Source organism: Artibeus jamaicensis, unplaced genomic scaffold, assembly GCF_021234435.1.
Source record: "Artibeus jamaicensis isolate MK-2021 breed Jamaican fruit bat unplaced genomic scaffold, CSHL_Jam_final contig_196, whole genome shotgun sequence".
NCBI classification, from domain to species: domain Eukaryota; kingdom Metazoa; phylum Chordata; class Mammalia; order Chiroptera; family Phyllostomidae; genus Artibeus; species Artibeus jamaicensis.
In genome coordinates, this window is record NW_026521401.1 from 3,556,664 (window position 1) to 3,574,517 (window position 17,854).

At 47.4% G+C, this 17,854-nt stretch overlaps 1 protein-coding gene across 1 annotated transcript; it reads left to right on the top strand.

Annotated features, from left to right (window-relative positions):
* The first annotated feature begins 2,905 nt into the window (after positions 1–2,905).
* On the top strand, positions 2,906–17,510 carry ABCG4 (ATP binding cassette subfamily G member 4). Its single transcript, XM_037147318.2, has 15 exons — positions 2,906–2,954; positions 3,569–3,818; positions 10,812–10,929; positions 11,046–11,178; positions 11,312–11,362; positions 11,573–11,718; positions 12,838–12,961; positions 13,090–13,204; positions 13,398–13,540; positions 14,414–14,512; positions 14,716–14,884; positions 14,967–15,067; positions 16,428–16,586; positions 16,740–16,858; positions 17,014–17,510. The coding sequence occupies exons 2-15, from the start codon at positions 3,578–3,580 to the stop codon at positions 17,237–17,239; spliced, it is 1,944 nt and encodes a 647-aa protein (XP_037003213.2). The 5' UTR covers positions 2,906–2,954; positions 3,569–3,577; the 3' UTR covers positions 17,240–17,510.
* The last annotated feature ends 344 nt before the right edge of the window (positions 17,511–17,854 follow it).

A 17,854-nucleotide genomic window follows, 5' to 3' on the forward strand; every position in this document is an offset into this window, starting at 1 on the left:
ACTCCAAGTTCAGGTTATGGTGAATGGATGTCTTATCAAATGTGAAGGGCTATTCTATGGGTGCATGGTAGGGGTCCTTACCCAGGGTATGGAAGATTCATCTAGGGTAGTGGCTCTAAACTTTCCTATGCAGTGGGATCAGTGGGAGCTTTTAATAATACCTAAATCTTGGAACCCTCTTAGACATCAGAAAGGACTTTGGAGTGTTATCTAGACATCTTTTAAAACTCCCTCAAGTCAACTAACTCTCATCCAAGACTGAAGACCACTGCTCTTGGGCATGGGGTGTGAATCCACATTGTAAAAAGCTGATATAAGACTTGGAAATATTGGTCTCTGAAGATAGAGGAGCTTGTCCTGAGGAATGGGGGACAGTGTATGTTCCTAGTAAAATGGAAGAAATTTTACTAAGAACTGGAAAGTTTTATGCCAGGGCATAAAGTGGGGAGTCATTGAGGTATGGAGAGTATCTTGGGAGACTGAAAAGCTTGTCTAGAAAATGGAGGGAGAAAATTGATTTGAGAATAGGGTTCTGAGAGGCCCCATAGAAGAATGAGTTTAGGATTCAATCTCTGCTGTGCTACCAACCAGATATGTCCCCTTAGGCACATTGCTTAACCTCCCTATGCTTCAGTTTCTTTATCTCTGAAGAGAGATGGTCATACCCACTTTATAAGGATTTTTTAAGATTAAATGAGATAATGTTCGTAGTATTTGTTCAATAAAAGCAACTGTTGTGGTGTCTGTAGTGGAGCATTGCAAGTGTGGGGGTGGAAGAAACTTTCCTCTACCCTCAAGGTTATTTCAGCTGATTTAATAATCAGATAGATATGAGCCAGTTTAGCAAGGGAAAACCAATTAATTTTATAAATATGTATGAGAACTCTACATACATGAAAGAGGTTTCATATACATGAGAGTTCCCAAACAGAAAGAAAAATTGTGAAGCACAACGTTATATATGACATTCTGAACTAGGGAAAAGGTAAGCCACCTTGGGGACCCTTAAGTGTCACTGCAGGAGTTTGCCTTGCCCTATAGATATGTTAAAAAGGTTATCTCTGATAATCTCTTATTGTGGGAAGGCCACTACTTCAAATCCCTCTAGGTATTTAAAGGGGGAGGGTGTTCTCTTGGGCCTGAAGGGTCTTGGTCGCTTTTAGCTCATGCCACAGAGGCACATCTTGGGGTGACTTGTTCTGAACTCCTGCAGAGATTAACTTGAAGAATCAAGGATCCATCCGAAGAAGGGAACATTGGTCCTGAGGAATGGTGGTGATGCAGCGCATGGAGTGGAGGGACAGTAGGAAGGACTGGCTCCACAACCCACCTAAACCCTCACAGTAACAGATGAAACCTGGAGATGTCCTGCAAGGGTTACCAGCCTCCCGGGTTCAGAGAGGCTGGAGGTGGGGGATGATTGGGGAGGAGGTTTGAGTGCTAATAACCTCTCAACTGTGGCAGTAAGGAGAAGCCTCAGTGGTGGCGGCAGCGCCAGAACCAACACCAGCATCAGCAGCCTTCTCTCTCATCAGTCTGCTGTGTGACAGTAGGAACTGAAAAGCTCAAGTCACATGTCTCAGCTAGCTAACATACTTACCCCATGAAGACTAGGGCTGGGGCAGATAGGGGCCAAAGTGAATTGCTTGAGAAAGAAGCAGGGGAACCCTGGCTGGTGTAGCTCAGTGGATGAGCTCCGGCCTACAAACCAAAGGGTCACTGGCCCTGATTCCCAGTCAGGGCACATGCCTGGGTTGCGGGCCAGTTCCCCAGTAGGGGGCGTTTGAGAGATAACCACACATTGATGTTTTTCTCCCTCTCTCCTTCCTTTCCCCTCTCTCTAAAAAAAATAAATAAATAAAATCTTTTTGGGGGGGAAAAAAAGAAGCAGGGGAATGTCCCAAGAGTGCTCTAGGGACCTACATCTCTGAGGGTTTGTGGGGAGAGAAAAGAATGCACATGTGATGTGAAGATGCCTCAGGCAGTGTCTGTGAGCCCTGTACATGTCCTGGTAACCATGTGCATCAAGCATCAGGCATATGCCTGTCTTAAAGGCCTGAGTTTACCTGAGAGATTAAAGATTTCTATAGTCGGAGCAGGCTGAGCTCTGGGTACCAGTTTAAACTTGAGGCTGCTCAAGCTCTCCCAAAGTGGCTACCCTATCTCTCCTAAACTAGCTTCCTTGTCCTTAGAGAGGGACCGTGTTGGGGAGGAGGAGGGGGATGTACTTGACTCTGGATTTTAAAGCCCTTTTATCTAATTTGGGGATTCTCTGAGGGAAGCCTGAGCTCCAGGGCCAGAACCGAGGGAAATACATTGGTGGAGGAGAGCGCGGGATGCAGATTGGTTTACAGCTTCACAATCCCTTGAGGGTGTTGGAATCTGCACCCCAATCCTCCCCCACCCCACCACCACCATAGTCTAATCTGTAATACAGGTACCTGTCCCTACCGAGAGACTTCAGCCGTCCTTTCCTCTCTGTCCCCATGTCAGCCCTTCATCGCCAACTTTTCGGTCCCGGTCCCGAGTCCACAACTGCATTCATTCGGGCCATGCGTCATCTGCGTTGCTTTCTTCTTGGCCATCCTTGCTCCCTTCGAGCTGCGGGTGGGCGCGGGCCCTTTAAGAACAGGGTCCCGTTGTTCCTGTAGCTTGGAGGAGAGTGCAGTCCTCCAAAGGGCTCGGGAGGAAAAGGCTCAGAGACCCGGTGTGCACAGTCCAGAGGAACTGGGGAGCGCCCCAACCCTCCCCCACCACCACCGACCTGTCATCTCTCCTCCAACTTGAGGCCGGGCCCTCTCTTGCTGACCACTTCACCCCGGCCCCGCCCCTGCCCGGGCTGCGGGGACCGGGAGCTCGGACTCTTGTGCTGCAGCCCTGGGTCTCCATCCTCCATCCTCAGCCTGAGACAGCACGAAGCATCTTGGCCCACACCTGCCCAGGGGCACCTCAAGGTGACTAGGCATGCAGGAGATGGGAGGGGGTAAGCTGGCCTTGAGCACTTAGTTGGCCGGGGGCGAGAGGGTTGAGTTCGAGTAGTGCTCCAGCCTTTGGGAAGCGCCCAGGGCACACGGACCCAGGGGTACCGGAGGGCCAGGGCGTTGTGCTCAGGGATGGGGAGAGGCCCAGAGTCTTCTTATCCACTCCACTCCACCCCACCCCCCACGCCTTCACCCTGGCCTTACACTGCTACCATGACCTCCTAGTGGTCAACTATCTCTTCCCTCCTCCCCAACCCCCAACCACCAAGTCCCCTGGGGCTGCAGGCCTCCAGGATAAGGACATTAGAGTGGCAGTTTGGAGGAGGGAGCTGGTGAGGGTGTCGAGATGCGATGCTGTGGCCAGGCTGGGGTTGGGGCTGTCCCAGACCAAACGAGAGGTTGGGACTGTGTAGCTGCACTGGGTGTGTGGGGCAGATGCTCTGGCTGTGGGAAGTAAGGTGCTCGCAGTAGCTTACCTGCCCTGAGAAGGAGTCGGAGGTTGGGGTGGGGGCAGAAGTAAGCAAACAGGGAGCGTTGAGCTGGAGCTTGGGGGTCTGCCCGGAACTGAGCAGGCCGTTCTACTGCAGGTTGCCAGCATGATGGCGGAGAAGGCACTGGAGGCCGTGGGCTGTGGGCTAGGACCGGGGGCTGTGACCATGGCCGTGGCGCTGGAGGATGTGGGGGATCCCCCTGTGCTGACCACACACCTGAAGAAGGTGGAGAACCACATCACCGAAGCCCAGCGCTTCTCCCACCTACCTAAGCGCTCAGCTGTTGACATTGAATTCGTGGAGCTGTCCTATTCCGTGCGGGAGGGGCCCTGCTGGCGAAAACGCGGTAGGGAGCAGCCTTGTGGGGAGCTGTGGCCACACCCTCCCCTCAATGAGTTGCCTAAGGAAGCATGAGATCTGGGTGTCTCCTGTTTTGCAAATTCTGTACCAGTGGGCCCTGTGGGAACACTAAAATCTCAGCCCCTCACTGTGCACATAGACTTCAGTGCCAGGATCTCCGTTCCCTCTACACCTGTGAACACTGTGACACTAGGTTTAATTGGTTATTGCAGCTTTCCTCTTCCAACTTGACACTATGACGTCTGGTCCTTGAGTTTTCCTTTCTTACTTAGTTCTTGCTGAAGTACTTCGAAGCAGGGAGGGTGAAGGTTTGGCATGAGAGATGACATTCTGTTACTAATAAGGAAACAGAGGCCCCTGTCACACAGCTAAGTGGTAGAGCTGGGACTAGAAGCTAGGTTTTACAGCTCTCCATGCATTTTTTCTGTCAACATAAGAATTTCCAAACCTATAGAAAAAAATCTGTGAGTTTATTAGAGTTTATTTAAACTCGGGACATGCCCAGAAGCAAGATCTCAACAGACTGAGAAAATGCTCCATACTCTGGAGAATGGCAGTTTGGCAGTTCTTTTCATACATTTAGAATCAAAGGAGAGAGAAAGTAAGGAAGTTCCATGAAATCTATTTGTGGTAGATTTGTGAGGTGGAAGAAAGCAAAGTGAGATATCTTTGGAATTTAACATTTACAGTAAATAGAAATGGCAACAAGGTGACAATGAGGACATTTGGTGCATGTGCTCCAGTGAGAGTAGACCTTCAGGGTCTGGAAAAGATGATCTGGCATTTCTAAGGTGTATTAACCTAGGATGCACAAGAACAATGGACAAGATTCACTTAGACAGAGATTCATGTTTTACTAAGGAAGCTACAGGCCTGGACCATGACTACCCACCAAGACCTGCCCAGTTAGAAATTTCTGATATCGTCCTTTGAGGTTACTTTTACCAACCTGTCATATCTCCTCCGACTTGAGGCCGGGAGAGAGGAGGTCTCAAGGGAGGTCAGCTGGGGAAGTAACTGAGCTTGTCAGGCCTGCCATGTGACCTGAGATTGTCAAATTTACTACATAGTTTCCTCTTTCTTTCAGCTTTTTTTCCCCCTCCCTTAATCACCCTGTTAAAATATTCCCATCTCCTCTTTCCCCCCATCAGTACATTTGGGTAAAGTCTGGGGCTCTGAGTTCCTTTGAATCCTGACCATCCCCTGTATCTCCTGCCCTGGGTAGGTTGGGCTAGAAATAGAGAACCTGTGGTAGAGCTTTTTTTCCCCAGAGCCTCAGTGTGGATCAGGGATAGAGCCAGGACATTGTGCTATAAGGTTTAAAAGTACATCTGGGTGCTGTCAGAGCAGGGCTGAGCATGGGTTATTTCTGCATTTCTTCCCCTAATTCCAGTGAACAACGAAAAGGTCACAGGGCATGAGCCCACAGAAACTGAGGCGTCTGGGCTCCCTGCCTAGTACCTTATCCCTAAGCAGTTTCTTTCAGCCCTGAGAGTAACTCTGGGCAAAATGAGAAAGTAGTTGTCATTTCGTTAGCCATCTCATTTCCTCACAATTTTAAGGAGATAAAAAGATAAAAAGGAAATGTGGTGAAATAGACCAGCTCTCTGGTGGCTTCAACCCACCAGCCACAAAATTGTCACCCTTACCTAATCTATCATTCCTTTTGATCTTGCCAAGCCTATTTTGCTCTACTGTCCATTCTGTTCACCTTTCTTTTTTTTATCAATATATTTGATTGATTATGCCATTACAGTTGTCCCTATTTTTCCCTCCTTACCCTCCTCCACCTGGTATCCTCCTTCCCTCCAGCAATCCCCATCCCTTAGTTCATGGCCATGGGTCATGCATATAACTTCTTTGGCTTCTCCATTTCCCATACTATTCTTAACACCCGCCCCCCCCATCTATTTTGTACCTACCATTTATGCTTCTTATTCCCTGTACTTTTTCTCCTATTCTCTCCCCTCCCACTCCCTGCTGAAGATCCTCAATCTCCATTTCTGTGAATCTGTTCCTGTTCAGGTGTTTGCTTAGTTTGTTCTTTTTTTTTTTTAGGTTCAGTTATTGATAGTTGTGCATTTATTATCATTTTACTGTTCACATTTTTATCTCTTCTTTTTCTTAGATAAGCCCCCTTTAACATTTCATATAATAACGGCTTGGTGATGATGAACTCCCTTAAGTTGACCTTATCTGGGAAGCCCTTTGTCTGACCTTCCATTCTGAATGATAGCTTTGCTGGATAGAGTAATCTTGGATGTAGGTCCTTGCCTTTCATGACTTGGAATACTTCTTTCCAGCCCCTTCTTGCCTGCAAGGTTTCTTTTGATAGTCTTCTGGAACTCCTTTGTAGGTGATTGTCTCCTTTTCTCTTGCTGCTTTTGAGATTCTCTCCTTATCTTTACTCTTGGGTGGTGTAACGATGATGTACCTTGGTGTGTGCTTCCTTGGGTCCAACTTCTTTGGGGCTCTCTGAGCTTCCTGGACTTCCTGGAAGTCTATTTCCTTGCCAGATGGGAGAAGTTCTCCTTCATTACTTTTTCAAATAAGTTTCCAATGTCTTGCTCTTCTTTTTCTCCTCTGGCGCCCCTATGACTGGGATGCTGGAATATTTAAAGTCGTCCAGGAGGTTCCTAAGCCTCTCCTCATTTTTTGGAATTCTTGTTTCTTCCTTCTGTTCTGGTTGAATGTTTATTTCTTCCTTCTGGTCCAAAATCATTGATGTGAATCCTGATTTCCTTCCTGTCACTGCTGGTTCCCTGTACATTTTCCTTATTTCACTTAGCATAGCCTTCACTTCTTCCTCTATTTTGTGAACATACTCAACCATTTCTGTGAGCATCCTGATTACCAGTGTTTTGAACTCTGCATCTGGTAGGTTGGCTATCTCTTCATTGATTTGTTCTTTTTTTGGAACTTAAAAAAAAAAGATTTTACTTATTTATTTTCAGACAGAAGGGAAGGGAGGGAGAAAGAGAGGGAGAGAAACATCAGTGTGTGATTGCCTCTGAAGCGCCCCCTACTGGGGACCTGGCCTGCAACCCAGGCATGTGCCCTGACTGGGAATCAAACCAGCAACCCTTTAGTTCCCAAGCCAGTGCTCAATCTACTGAGCCACATACCAGCCAGAGCTGGAGCTTTGATCTGTTTTTTCATTTGCGCCATATTTCTTTGCCTTGGCACACCTGTTACATAGTAAGGGACAGAGCCATAGGTAGTCCCCAGGGCAGGGAAACTCATATATCTGGTTTGTGGTGCTGTATGAGGGGTCCAAAAGGGAACAGTGCCACTTGCTCAACTCTCAGCTGGCTTTCAGTCACTTCCCCAGCTACCCACAAGCAAAATTGAGCTCTTCCGGTGCTATTTCCCAAGTGGGCAGGTTTGTGTGTGTTCTAGAACTCTGTGGGTCTATCCAACAAACTTTCCTGTGAGGCTGGGAGTTTCTCCTGCTGTGGCAACCCCCACAAGCTTTTACAACCAGAGATTTTGAGGCTTTATTTCCCCTCACTGGCACCCTGGGTTGCACAGTCTCTTTCACTTCCCAATTGTCCCTCCCCATTTATCTGCTCACAAATGTGAGACTGCTCAGTGTGCCAGCTGCCACCTCGCCATTTGTCCTTTCCACCAGTCTGGATGAATGTTTCCTCTTTAACTCCTTGGTTGTCAGACTTCCATACAGTTTGATTTTCTGGCAGTTCTGGTTATTTTTTGTTTTTAAATTTGTTGTGTCCTTCTTTTGGTTGTGCAAGGAGACAAAATGTATCCAGCTACACCTTCATCTTGACCAGAAGTCCCATTGTGTTGACCTTTTTTTCCTTGCCCCTTTCTCTGTACTCTGTCCTTCTCTCTCTAACTTCTCTTTTCACTTGAATCACTCTCTCTTTCTCTAAAGGACAGAAAGTAATTACAGGTAGGCAGAGAGAGAAGAGAGCAATGGGTGTGGAGAGAGGGAGATTTCTGCCATTTTGAGCTAAGGATTTATCACCTAATTTATCACCTAGGATTTATCACCTAGTCTCTCCTAATTATATGTGACATTTTTTGTTTTTCAAAAATACTTTTTAATTAATTATTAATTATCTCAGTTAATATTCACAATATCCTATTATGTCCTTGGTAGGAGATATTGCTATCTTTATTTTGTAGACAAGGAAACAGAGAACCTGGAAGATTAAGTGATTAAAGTTGCAAAGGGCCTTGGCTGGCATGGCTCAGTGGTTTGAGTGCTGGTTTGTGAACCAAAGGGTCATCTTTTTGGTTCCCAGTCAGCTCACACGCCTGGGTTGTGGGCTGGATCCCTGGTTAGGGGTGTGCAAGAGGCAATCACACATCACTGTTTCTCTCCCTCTTTTTCTCCCTCTCTTCCCTTGTTTCTAAAAATAAGTATATAAAATAAAATAAATTCTGAAGAAAAAAACAAACAAAAAAAGCTTGCAAAGACAGTTACTAGCTGAAATGGAAGTGCTGTATTTTGCCATGTATAATATGAACATCTTTGCCCAAATTTTTGAGGGAAAAATAAGGATGCAAATTATACATGGGTAGTACTAATGATGCATAAATATTGTAAATTTGTTACTGGTACATAAAATGTTTTGTACGTTGTATCTGTTCTTGTGTTTTGTAATTATTTGTTACATAAAATTTCTTGTACCATGATATGTTAAAAAATAAATGCTAAAATTCCCTTATAATACAAAAATAAGTATCTAAATACAAATAAGTAATTGAATAAAAAATTAAAATGAAATTTTTTTTTCTGAAAGTTTGGGCCAGGAATGTGTGTATGCTTTATACATGACAAAATAAGGTAGAACTTTGGTTCTCTCCTGCCCAAGACCTGGTAGGCCTCTTCCATGCTGCACAGTTATCATACAGCAGGAATTCACTTCTAAGCTGTGTGACCTTGGGAAAGCTGCTTACCCTTTCTTGGCCTCACTTTCCTCATCTGTAAACTGGAATGATAAGAATACCCACAATGCAGGCTTGTTGTGAAGTTCAGATATTATCTGTGAAAATGCTTTGTGAAAGGCAGGCGTCAGTGTTCAATCTAGTTCTTGGCTGTGGTTAAATGAGGGGGAAGGTTGATTATTGCTAGTTTCTTGCCCTGCAAAAGAAATTACTTCCCATAAGTGGCTCTGAAAAGTATATGCTGCAGTATAGAAGCATCTGTCTTTGTGATTGATGATGTTGATGACTGAGACAGAGGACTGGAACCCATGACTTTTCTTCTCCCAGTAAGCAACTTGCTGTGTGACCTTGGGTGAGTCACTGGATGTCCTTGGGCCCCAGTTGCCTCATCCATGTTGCTACAGTAGCAACTAAAGTAGTGAATTTTGTAAACTGTAAAGCATCATCCAGGCAGTTGGTATGATCAAGACTCCACATTTGGCAGCAGCTGTGCCCCTTCTGATAGGATGTCCCAGAAGGACAGACAGCTGGGTGCTGTGGAGGGAAGGTGAAAGATCATATCCCTTCACTGTCTTTGTTAAGCAGATAGAGTGGAGAGGGAACTGGCTTTGTGGAGTTCAGAGATGGCGGTAGTGAGCAAGATGCCTGGTAGGGGATTGGTGTTTTGGCCTCACTGAGGCAAGTCGAGCATAGCAGGCAGCACCCACCTTATTGGCTTTCTCTTTGTGCTCCACGCCTTTGTCTCACCAGGTGACCCCTGTAGTCTCTTTGCCCTCTGCTCCCTGGATTGTATTACATATACATTCCTACATAGGAGAGCTATTCCTCCCAAAGCCTGGAGAAACATTGACTTCCCTTTCCATTTCATAATACTGCCCATCCTTCAAGACTTAGGGCAAATACCACCTCTTCTAAAAGTCATTCCTGATTTTCCCCTACCTCCTCCACCCTCATTGATTCCATTGTCTGCATCCTCATTGTGCATTATTTGTACTTTTGTTATAACTCTCCTTTTGTCTTTCCTCAGATCTATAGATGTTTTCCATCTTTTTACCTAGACTCTGATCTTCTTGAATGCAGGAACCTTGTCTTCCTCTTTTTTTTTTTTTTTTTTTGCCCAGTGTCTGGTACAGAGCTTGGAATGTAGTAGATATCAATAAGCATTGTTAAATAGAATTAATAATAAAATGTCACTTTGTAATACTCTTTGTGTGCCAAGCATATGGTTTACATATATTATCTCATTGAATCTTTATAACAACCCTATGAGATAGGTACTGTCATCCTCATTTTACAGATAAGTGACCTGGAGCTCAGAGAGGTTAAGCACTTGCTCAAGGTCACACAACTGGTAAGTGTGGAGCCAGAATTTGAACCTAGATTCACCTGACTCCAAACCAGTGCATATGCTGCCTCCCAATGAGTGAATGGAAGGTAAGATTTTACTGGGCCATGTTAGGGGATATAGAGACAAGCCTGGGGCAGAGGGAGTACAAAGAAGAAGGCTTTTTCAAAACGAATCCAAAGCTTTGATGACACACATTTATAGAAAAAAACACCACAGAGCATTTAGTTGCCAGTCTGCTGAGGTTACAAATGTGAGTAAGACAAAGACCCTGCCCCCAAGGAGCTCACTGGTGGGAGGGACATGCTGGCATATGAGAAGTGCTATGGGAACAGAGAGGACAGTCAGCAAGCTCAGGCTGTATCATTGGTAAAGTCTTCCTGGAGGAGGTGAGAGCATGATCCTTGTGTTTATAGAAGCAAATCAGGCTTTTAATAACCCCAACCCCCTCTACATGCCTATCCATGATATAGGAGGGGGGTTTCCATGGCTTTCCGAAGAGTATTGTCACCTCTAGTACCTTGACATTAGTAGTGTCATTTCTAGAGGGCAGGATAAGAGGTGTGGGTTATTGTTGGGACTCTGAGGGTTACTGCTTTATCCTAACCAGTTCATACCAGGTAAGGACTGCTTGTTTTACTGATAGCCATGGCTGCTCCTAAAAGTTCAGGATGCCTCTGTTCACTACATCCCTTGTCAAAAGTTCCTCCCTCCATGCAGGTTATAAGACTCTCCTCAAGTGCCTATCAGGTAAATTCTGCCGCCGGGAGCTAATTGGCATCATGGGCCCCTCAGGGGCTGGCAAGTCCACATTTATGAACATCTTGGCAGGATACAGGTGAGAACAAGGCTGGGGTGGCATGGGGACAGAACCCAGAAAGAAGGATCTCCTGGGGAGCACAGAAGGTGTTCTGGAATTGCCTTGAACCCCATCTCCAACTGATTTTTGTGCAGGGAGTGTGGAATGAAGGGACAGATCCTGGTCAATGGGAAGTCACGGGAACTGAGGACCTTCCGCAAGATGTCCTGTTACATCATGCAGGATGACATGCTGCTGCCACATCTCACAGTGCTGGAAGCTATGATGGTAAGGGCAGAATAGACATCTCCTCTTTCTACTTGCCCCTTCTGTTTGCTGTCCCCATCCTCCTCATTGGCTAAGAGTCAAGGCAGTGGTCTCCTCTCATACATAGCTGACCCTCCTATTCTCTGGGCCTCAGGTCTCTGCTAACCTGAAGCTGAGTGAAAAGCAAGAGGTGAAAAAGGAGCTGGTGAGTGGGGAAAGGGAAGGGGAGAAATGGGACAGCCATCTTTTTTTGGTGCTATTGAGTTCTGGGGCCCTGAATTGAGGTGGGTGGTGAAAAAATGGTGTTCAAGCCTGGCACACTAGACTTAAGGGAGATGCTTCTTTAAATTGGGGTGGCACATAGGGAAGCAGAGACTCTGAAGCTGATTTGGAGTTGGGGGCGGGGCTGGGGCAGGTGACGGAAATCCTGACAGCATTGGGCCTGATGTCCTGCTCCCACACGAGGACAGCCCTGCTCTCCGGAGGGCAGAGGAAGCGCCTGGCCATCGCCCTGGAGCTGGTCAACAATCCACCTGTCATGTTCTTTGATGAGCCCACCAGGTAATTCTCCCCTTCCTTTCCCACCCTTAGCTGGGGCTGAAGGCTACTGGATACCAGAGCCTGTGTTCTCAGCTTTCTGGGGCCAAGATAAGGGCTTACTCCTCATCTCCATTCCTGCCAATCCTGTTGCTGTAGCAGCCCCATCCTTCACACAGGCAGAAATCCTGATGTCATCCTTGACTGATGCCTCCTTTTCCTTCTCTCCCCAACAGCCAATCATTAGTCACCAAGTCCTTCAGATTTCACATCCTTTGGCCATCTCTCAGATTCACCCCACCCCTATCCTGAGTGCCAGTGCTAAGTTCAGGACATCATCAACTCTTGCCTACATTTCTGCCACAGACTCCTATTTCCTCATCTCCGGTCTCTCCCAGGCAATACTTCCTCCACACTGTTGCCAGAATGAACTTCCTAAAAGACAACTCTGGCAATACTCACTCCCCTATATAACAATATGCAATGATGCCCATTGGCAAATGGGCAAATCTCAGAATAAAGTCAGAGGACTCACAAAGTCGTCTTCTGAAACTGCTACTCTGACCTTATATCTTGCTTCATGCTGTCTTGTATTTTATGCTCTAATAATATTGAATTGCTTATAATTCTTTGTGAAGCCATGTGTTTCATGCCTCTGAGTTTTGCATATGCTGTGTCTTCTGCCTGGAATGTCCTTCACCACTGAAGGTGGTGAAGGTAACCACCTTCACCTTGGTTAGCTCTTTCTTCTTCCGGACTCACTCAGAAATCTCTGGCTGCCCTGCAACACCGTTGTACAGAAGGGTTGAATACTTCTCCTTTCACTCCATGTGAATAGAATAAGGCACAGTTCAATTATCTTAAGTGATCTGTGCACTTAACTCTCCTTATTTATACAACATTGTAATTCCAGTGCCTGGCATTCAGCAGATGCTTAATATATACTTGTTAAAGTGAACAATGCTCTGGGCTTCTTGGTACCTCCAAATGTCTGAATCATAGTGTGTATAGGATATAGGGATGGCCAGAGTGACCCCTTCCTGCCAGCTCCATCCTGTTCATAGTAGCTGCTCTATCTCAAACATTCCCTTCTCTTGGCTCTGCTCACCTCACCCCACCCCCTGATGGTCTCTTTATGGCTAGTGGTCTGGACAGCGCCTCCTGTTTCCAAGTGGTGTCCCTCATGAAGTCCCTGGCCCAGGGAGGCCGTACCATCATCTGCACCATCCACCAGCCCAGTGCCAAGCTCTTTGAGATGTTTGATAAGGTGGGTGTCTCTGGTTCTCAAAGACAACTGGCCTGAGTTGGGAAGAGGGAAGGGGGTGAATAGAGGTGCTGGTGAGGTCTGTCTGGCTCACTGGTCTTATTTTCTTTACCCTTTTCTTTCCACCTCAGCTCTACATCCTGAGCCAGGGTCAGTGCATCTTCAAGGGTATGGTCACCAATCTGATCCCCTATTTGAAGGGCCTTGGCTTACATTGCCCCACCTATCACAACCCAGCTGACTTCAGTGAGTGAGGGCCTGTTGGTAGGGGCTGGGATATGCGTGGGAACCAAAACTGGGGACTTGGATCATGCACTTAGGCCTTCTGGAGACAGAGATCTCACTGTCACCTGCATTCAACACAGACCCAAGGAGGGGCTGGATTGCCCTTAGGAACAAGAATAGATCTTAGCTGAGCACTCCTCTCTGTGCCCCCCAGTCATTGAGGTGGCCTCTGGCGAGTATGGAGACCTGAACCCCATGCTGTTCAGGGCTGTGCAGAATGGGCTGTGCGCCATGACTGAGAGGAAGAGGAGCCCTGAGAAGAATGAGGTCCCTGCCCCCCGCCCCCCTTGCCCTCTGGTGAGTAGGGGTGAAGAGAGCAGAGAGTGTAGAGTGGGAGAGGGGAGAAGGGACCATGACAGTGGCCCTGCCAAAGAGGCCAAAGAGATGTCCCTCAGAGGCATACAACCATTGGGTACTAGGAAAAACCTAGGACTTGGAATAGACCTACTATTAACAGCTGTGTGACTTTGGACAACTTACTTAACCTCTTTGAGCTTCTGCTTTCTTGTTCATTTATTGTTTTAGTAAATTTTTACTGAGCATCTGTAGTGTGTTGTCCCCGGTGCCAGCACACTAGACTAGACTGATGCAGTTTCTGGCCTTGAGGCCGGTGTGACACTGTGGCTCATCTCCAAGCTGGAGGTGATAATACAAAACTCACAGGGTTATTGGGATAACTAAGATCATCACTTGAAAGCTGTTCACACTGTAGCTGGTTACAGCCAGTGTTTGTTCAGTGCCAGTTCTCCTTAAAGGAGATACTATAATCCTTGGAAGCAGACAGCATTATTTTGTTGTTGTCATCATTATTATTTTTAAAAAAATAATATTATTGAGAAAATGGCAGCATAAAATTATGGTACCCTTAGAGTAAATGTTTTACGATGGATTACGGAGAAGAAGAGAAGTGACTAATCACCTCCTGGGTGTCCTTGACTCCCTTTCTATCTCCTGCTTTACAAGTTTTTATCCTTCCTCCTGTGTCTCTCCATATCTCACATTCACGCCCAAAGACCACTTGCCAGACACAAAACTGAATGGTGATGACTTCTTCTGTAGACACAGGGGACCCCTGCCCTGGGGAAAGGCTCGGCGGTTTTCCCATTCCTTGGGCTGGGAGTGCAGTGGATACGTGCATATGCTCACTTGACCGAATTTCCTCTTTCCCAGGAAGTGGATCCCATTGAAAGCCACACCTTTGCCACCAGCACCCTCACACAGTTCTGCATTCTCTTCAAGAGGACCTTCTTGTCTATCCTCAGAGACACGGTGAGGCATCAAGTTGAGGGAGAGGAGGCTGGCATGGGCCTAGCCTTTTGGGGAATAGGATCCTAGCAGTGCTACCCCATCCCCCACAGCGCACCTATGGGTCTATGTGCCTGTGAGGACAGCTCCACATTCCTACTCCAGTGTGGATGCTCATCCCTGGCCTGTGACCTATACTTTCTCCTCATGATGACCTTGTCACACAGGTCCTGACCCACCTGCGGTTCGTGTCCCATGTGGTGATTGGTGTGCTCATTGGTCTCCTCTATCTACACATTGGCAATGATGCCAGCAAGGTCTTCAACAACACGGGTTGCCTCTTCTTCTCCATGCTGTTCCTCATGTTTGCTGCCCTTATGCCAACTGTGCTTACCTGTGAGCTGAGCTGCTCTGGGCAGGGGTGGGAATGCTGAGGCAGAGTGTCAGCCAGTTTTGCCTAATATGCCTATGTTTTCAGTCCCCTTAGAGATGGCAGTCTTCATGAGGGAGCATCTCAACTACTGGTACAGCCTCAAAGCATATTACCTGGCCAAGACCATGGCCGATGTGCCCTTTCAGGTGAGCCTCTTCCTCCTGCCCACTGCTTCCTTCCTGTCTTACTTCTTCCATCCTTGCTTGCTTGTCCCCCTCAAACTTATCACCTATCATCTTTTCCTCTACTTCTACTTACTTAGAAAATGGGTGGTAAGTACCTACCATGCACCAGGCTCTGTGCCCAGCTGGGACATAGCAAGGAATAAGATGGATATAGTCTTGTCCTCATGGAATTAATTTTCTAGTGGAAACAACTGATGACAAACAGAAAATGATAAAAAAAAATTGCCTTGGCTGGTGTGGCTCAGTGTACTGAGTGCAGGCCTATGAACCTAAGGGTCACTGGTTCGATTCCCAGTCAGGGCACGTGCCTGGGTTGCAGGCCAGGTCCCAGTAGGAGGTGCATGAGGGGCAACCACACACATTGATGTTTCTCTCCTCTTTCTCTCTCCCTTCCCCTCTGCCTAAAAATAAATAAGTAAAACATTTTTAAAATTTAATAATAAAAAAGAAAATGATAAAAATAATAACACTACAGATGACTCCGTAAATTTTATTTGAAGCAATAGAGACTAGTGTAGGCTCTGGAGCCTACTGCTACTTACTAACTGTGAGACACTGAACAAGTCACCCCATGTCTCTTTGCTTTAGTGTACTCATCTATAAAAATGGCTGATGATAGTATCTACCTTGGGAATGGTAGTGAGAATTAAATGAGTTTTGTAAAGTACTTAGAATGGTACTTGGCACATACTGAAGTGCCCCCAAAATGTTAGCTGTTATTGCTACCACCGCCATATTTTAAGACCTTGGGCCACCAATAATCCATATGGTACCTTTGTGCGACTTAGAAAAAGATGCCTCTTCCTCAGAATGGATGCTGTACTGTGCCAGGGTGCAAGGCTCTATGAAAGGGCACAACTGTATCTTAGCCTCTGGCTGCCTCTTGATTAGGTGTCTTTGTACAGGGAACAACCTGTATGACTATGTAGTAGGTTTGGTCCTTGCCCTTCAAGAGGGGAGGGTGGCTACAGCAGGGGGAATAAAACTCACATGGAGAGTTAATGAACAATATAAGGAAAAAGCTGGACCAGGTGGGACAGACTTTAGGAGCTCAGAAGATGAAGAATTCACCATGACTGAACTGGTCAGAGTAGGCCTAATGGAAGAGGTGAGACTGGAAGATGAATGAGGTTCATGTGGCCAGGGGGGAAGGAGACATGTGACCTGGTTGGAGCAGTACAAACAAAAGTATGGAGGCAGGACTAGGCATGAGAATTCTAGAAATAGCTGTCCTAGAGGCTCCTACTGGGGCAAAGTGGAAGGTTTGGCTGCTGCGACCCTGGTTCACAACTCCACTGCCCAGTTCTATGCCACTTCCCAGGTGGTGTGCCCAGTGGTGTACTGCAGCATCGTGTACTGGATGACAGGCCAGCCAACCGAGACTAGCCGCTTCCTGCTCTTCTCAGCCCTGGCCACTGCCACAGCCTTGGTGGCCCAGTCTTTGGGGCTACTCATTGGAGCTGCCTCTAACTCCCTACAGGTGGGAAGTCTGGCATTTGGGGACCCCAAGAAGGGAGGCAGCAGGGGCTAACATAAGGAGTGGGAGAGATAAATGGGAAACCTTGAAGTCACCCCAGTCTCAGATCTGTCCTGGTCACCCCGTGATGGTCTTGCGTCCTCCCCTCCCCTCCAGGTGGCCACGTTTGTGGGCCCAGTTACTGCTATTCCTGTCCTCTTGTTCTCCGGTTTCTTTGTCAGCTTCAAGACCATTCCCACCTACCTGCAATGGAGCTCCTACCTCTCCTATGTCAGGTCAGTATCTGTTTCCCCAGCCATCTGCCCTTGCTCCTCCCTGCAGGAGGCCATGCCCCAGGGAAGAGAGAGTTGCATCTTGGCTCTGACAGTTTGCCCAGGGAGCAGTGACCCTCTCTACTCTGTATCCTGCTCTGATGCTCCTGCTTGTCTAGGTATGGCTTTGAAGGTGTGATTCTGACCATCTACGGCATGGAGCGAGGAGACCTGACCTGCTCTAAGGAGCACTGCCCCTTCCAGGATCCACAGAGTATACTCCGAGCACTGGATGTGGATGGTGCCAAGCTCTACATGGACTTCCTGGTCTTGGGCATCTTCTTCTTGGCCTTGCGGCTGCTGGCATACCTTGTACTCCGGTACCGGGTCAAGTCAGAGAGATAGAGCTTTGCCCTGGTCTGTGCCTTAGTCCTGTAGCAGGAGGCCCCCAGCTCCGGCCCTTTGGGACTGTTTTAACCTTGTAGACTTGAGCACTGGTTGCTGGCACAGCTGCCTTCCCCTCTCTCAGCTCCTCCACAGGTCGGTGGACTGATTGTGCTCTGGGCCCTGGCCCTTAGAATTGGGGTGCAGCCCTCCATGCTGTGCCCAGAAGTCTCCCCAAGTTGATGTGATTTGTAGCTTCCTCCCTTCTTTCTCTGACACCTGCATGCAAAGACCACAGGGAGGCCACCACCCTCCTTCCTGCCCTCAGCATTCTCCTCTGTTGTCTGCCTGGGAGCCCCAGGCTCTCCAGGCTCCCACATACAACTGACAAAAGTGGCCCCTCCTGGGAGTCCTAACCACGTAAATGTTTGTAAACTGAGCTGCTATGAGGTTGGGGCTCCAGGGTTGGGCCCTGATGGGGGTCCCTGGAAGACCCATTTGTATGTTGGAATGGAGCCGGGAAGGACTCTGGAAGTCTCTTCCTCCTCCTTACCTTCTCCCCCCACCCCCCTAAGACCCTGGCTGATTTAGACAATCTGCTGGGACATCCTCCCAGCACAGGAAGAGACTGGTCAT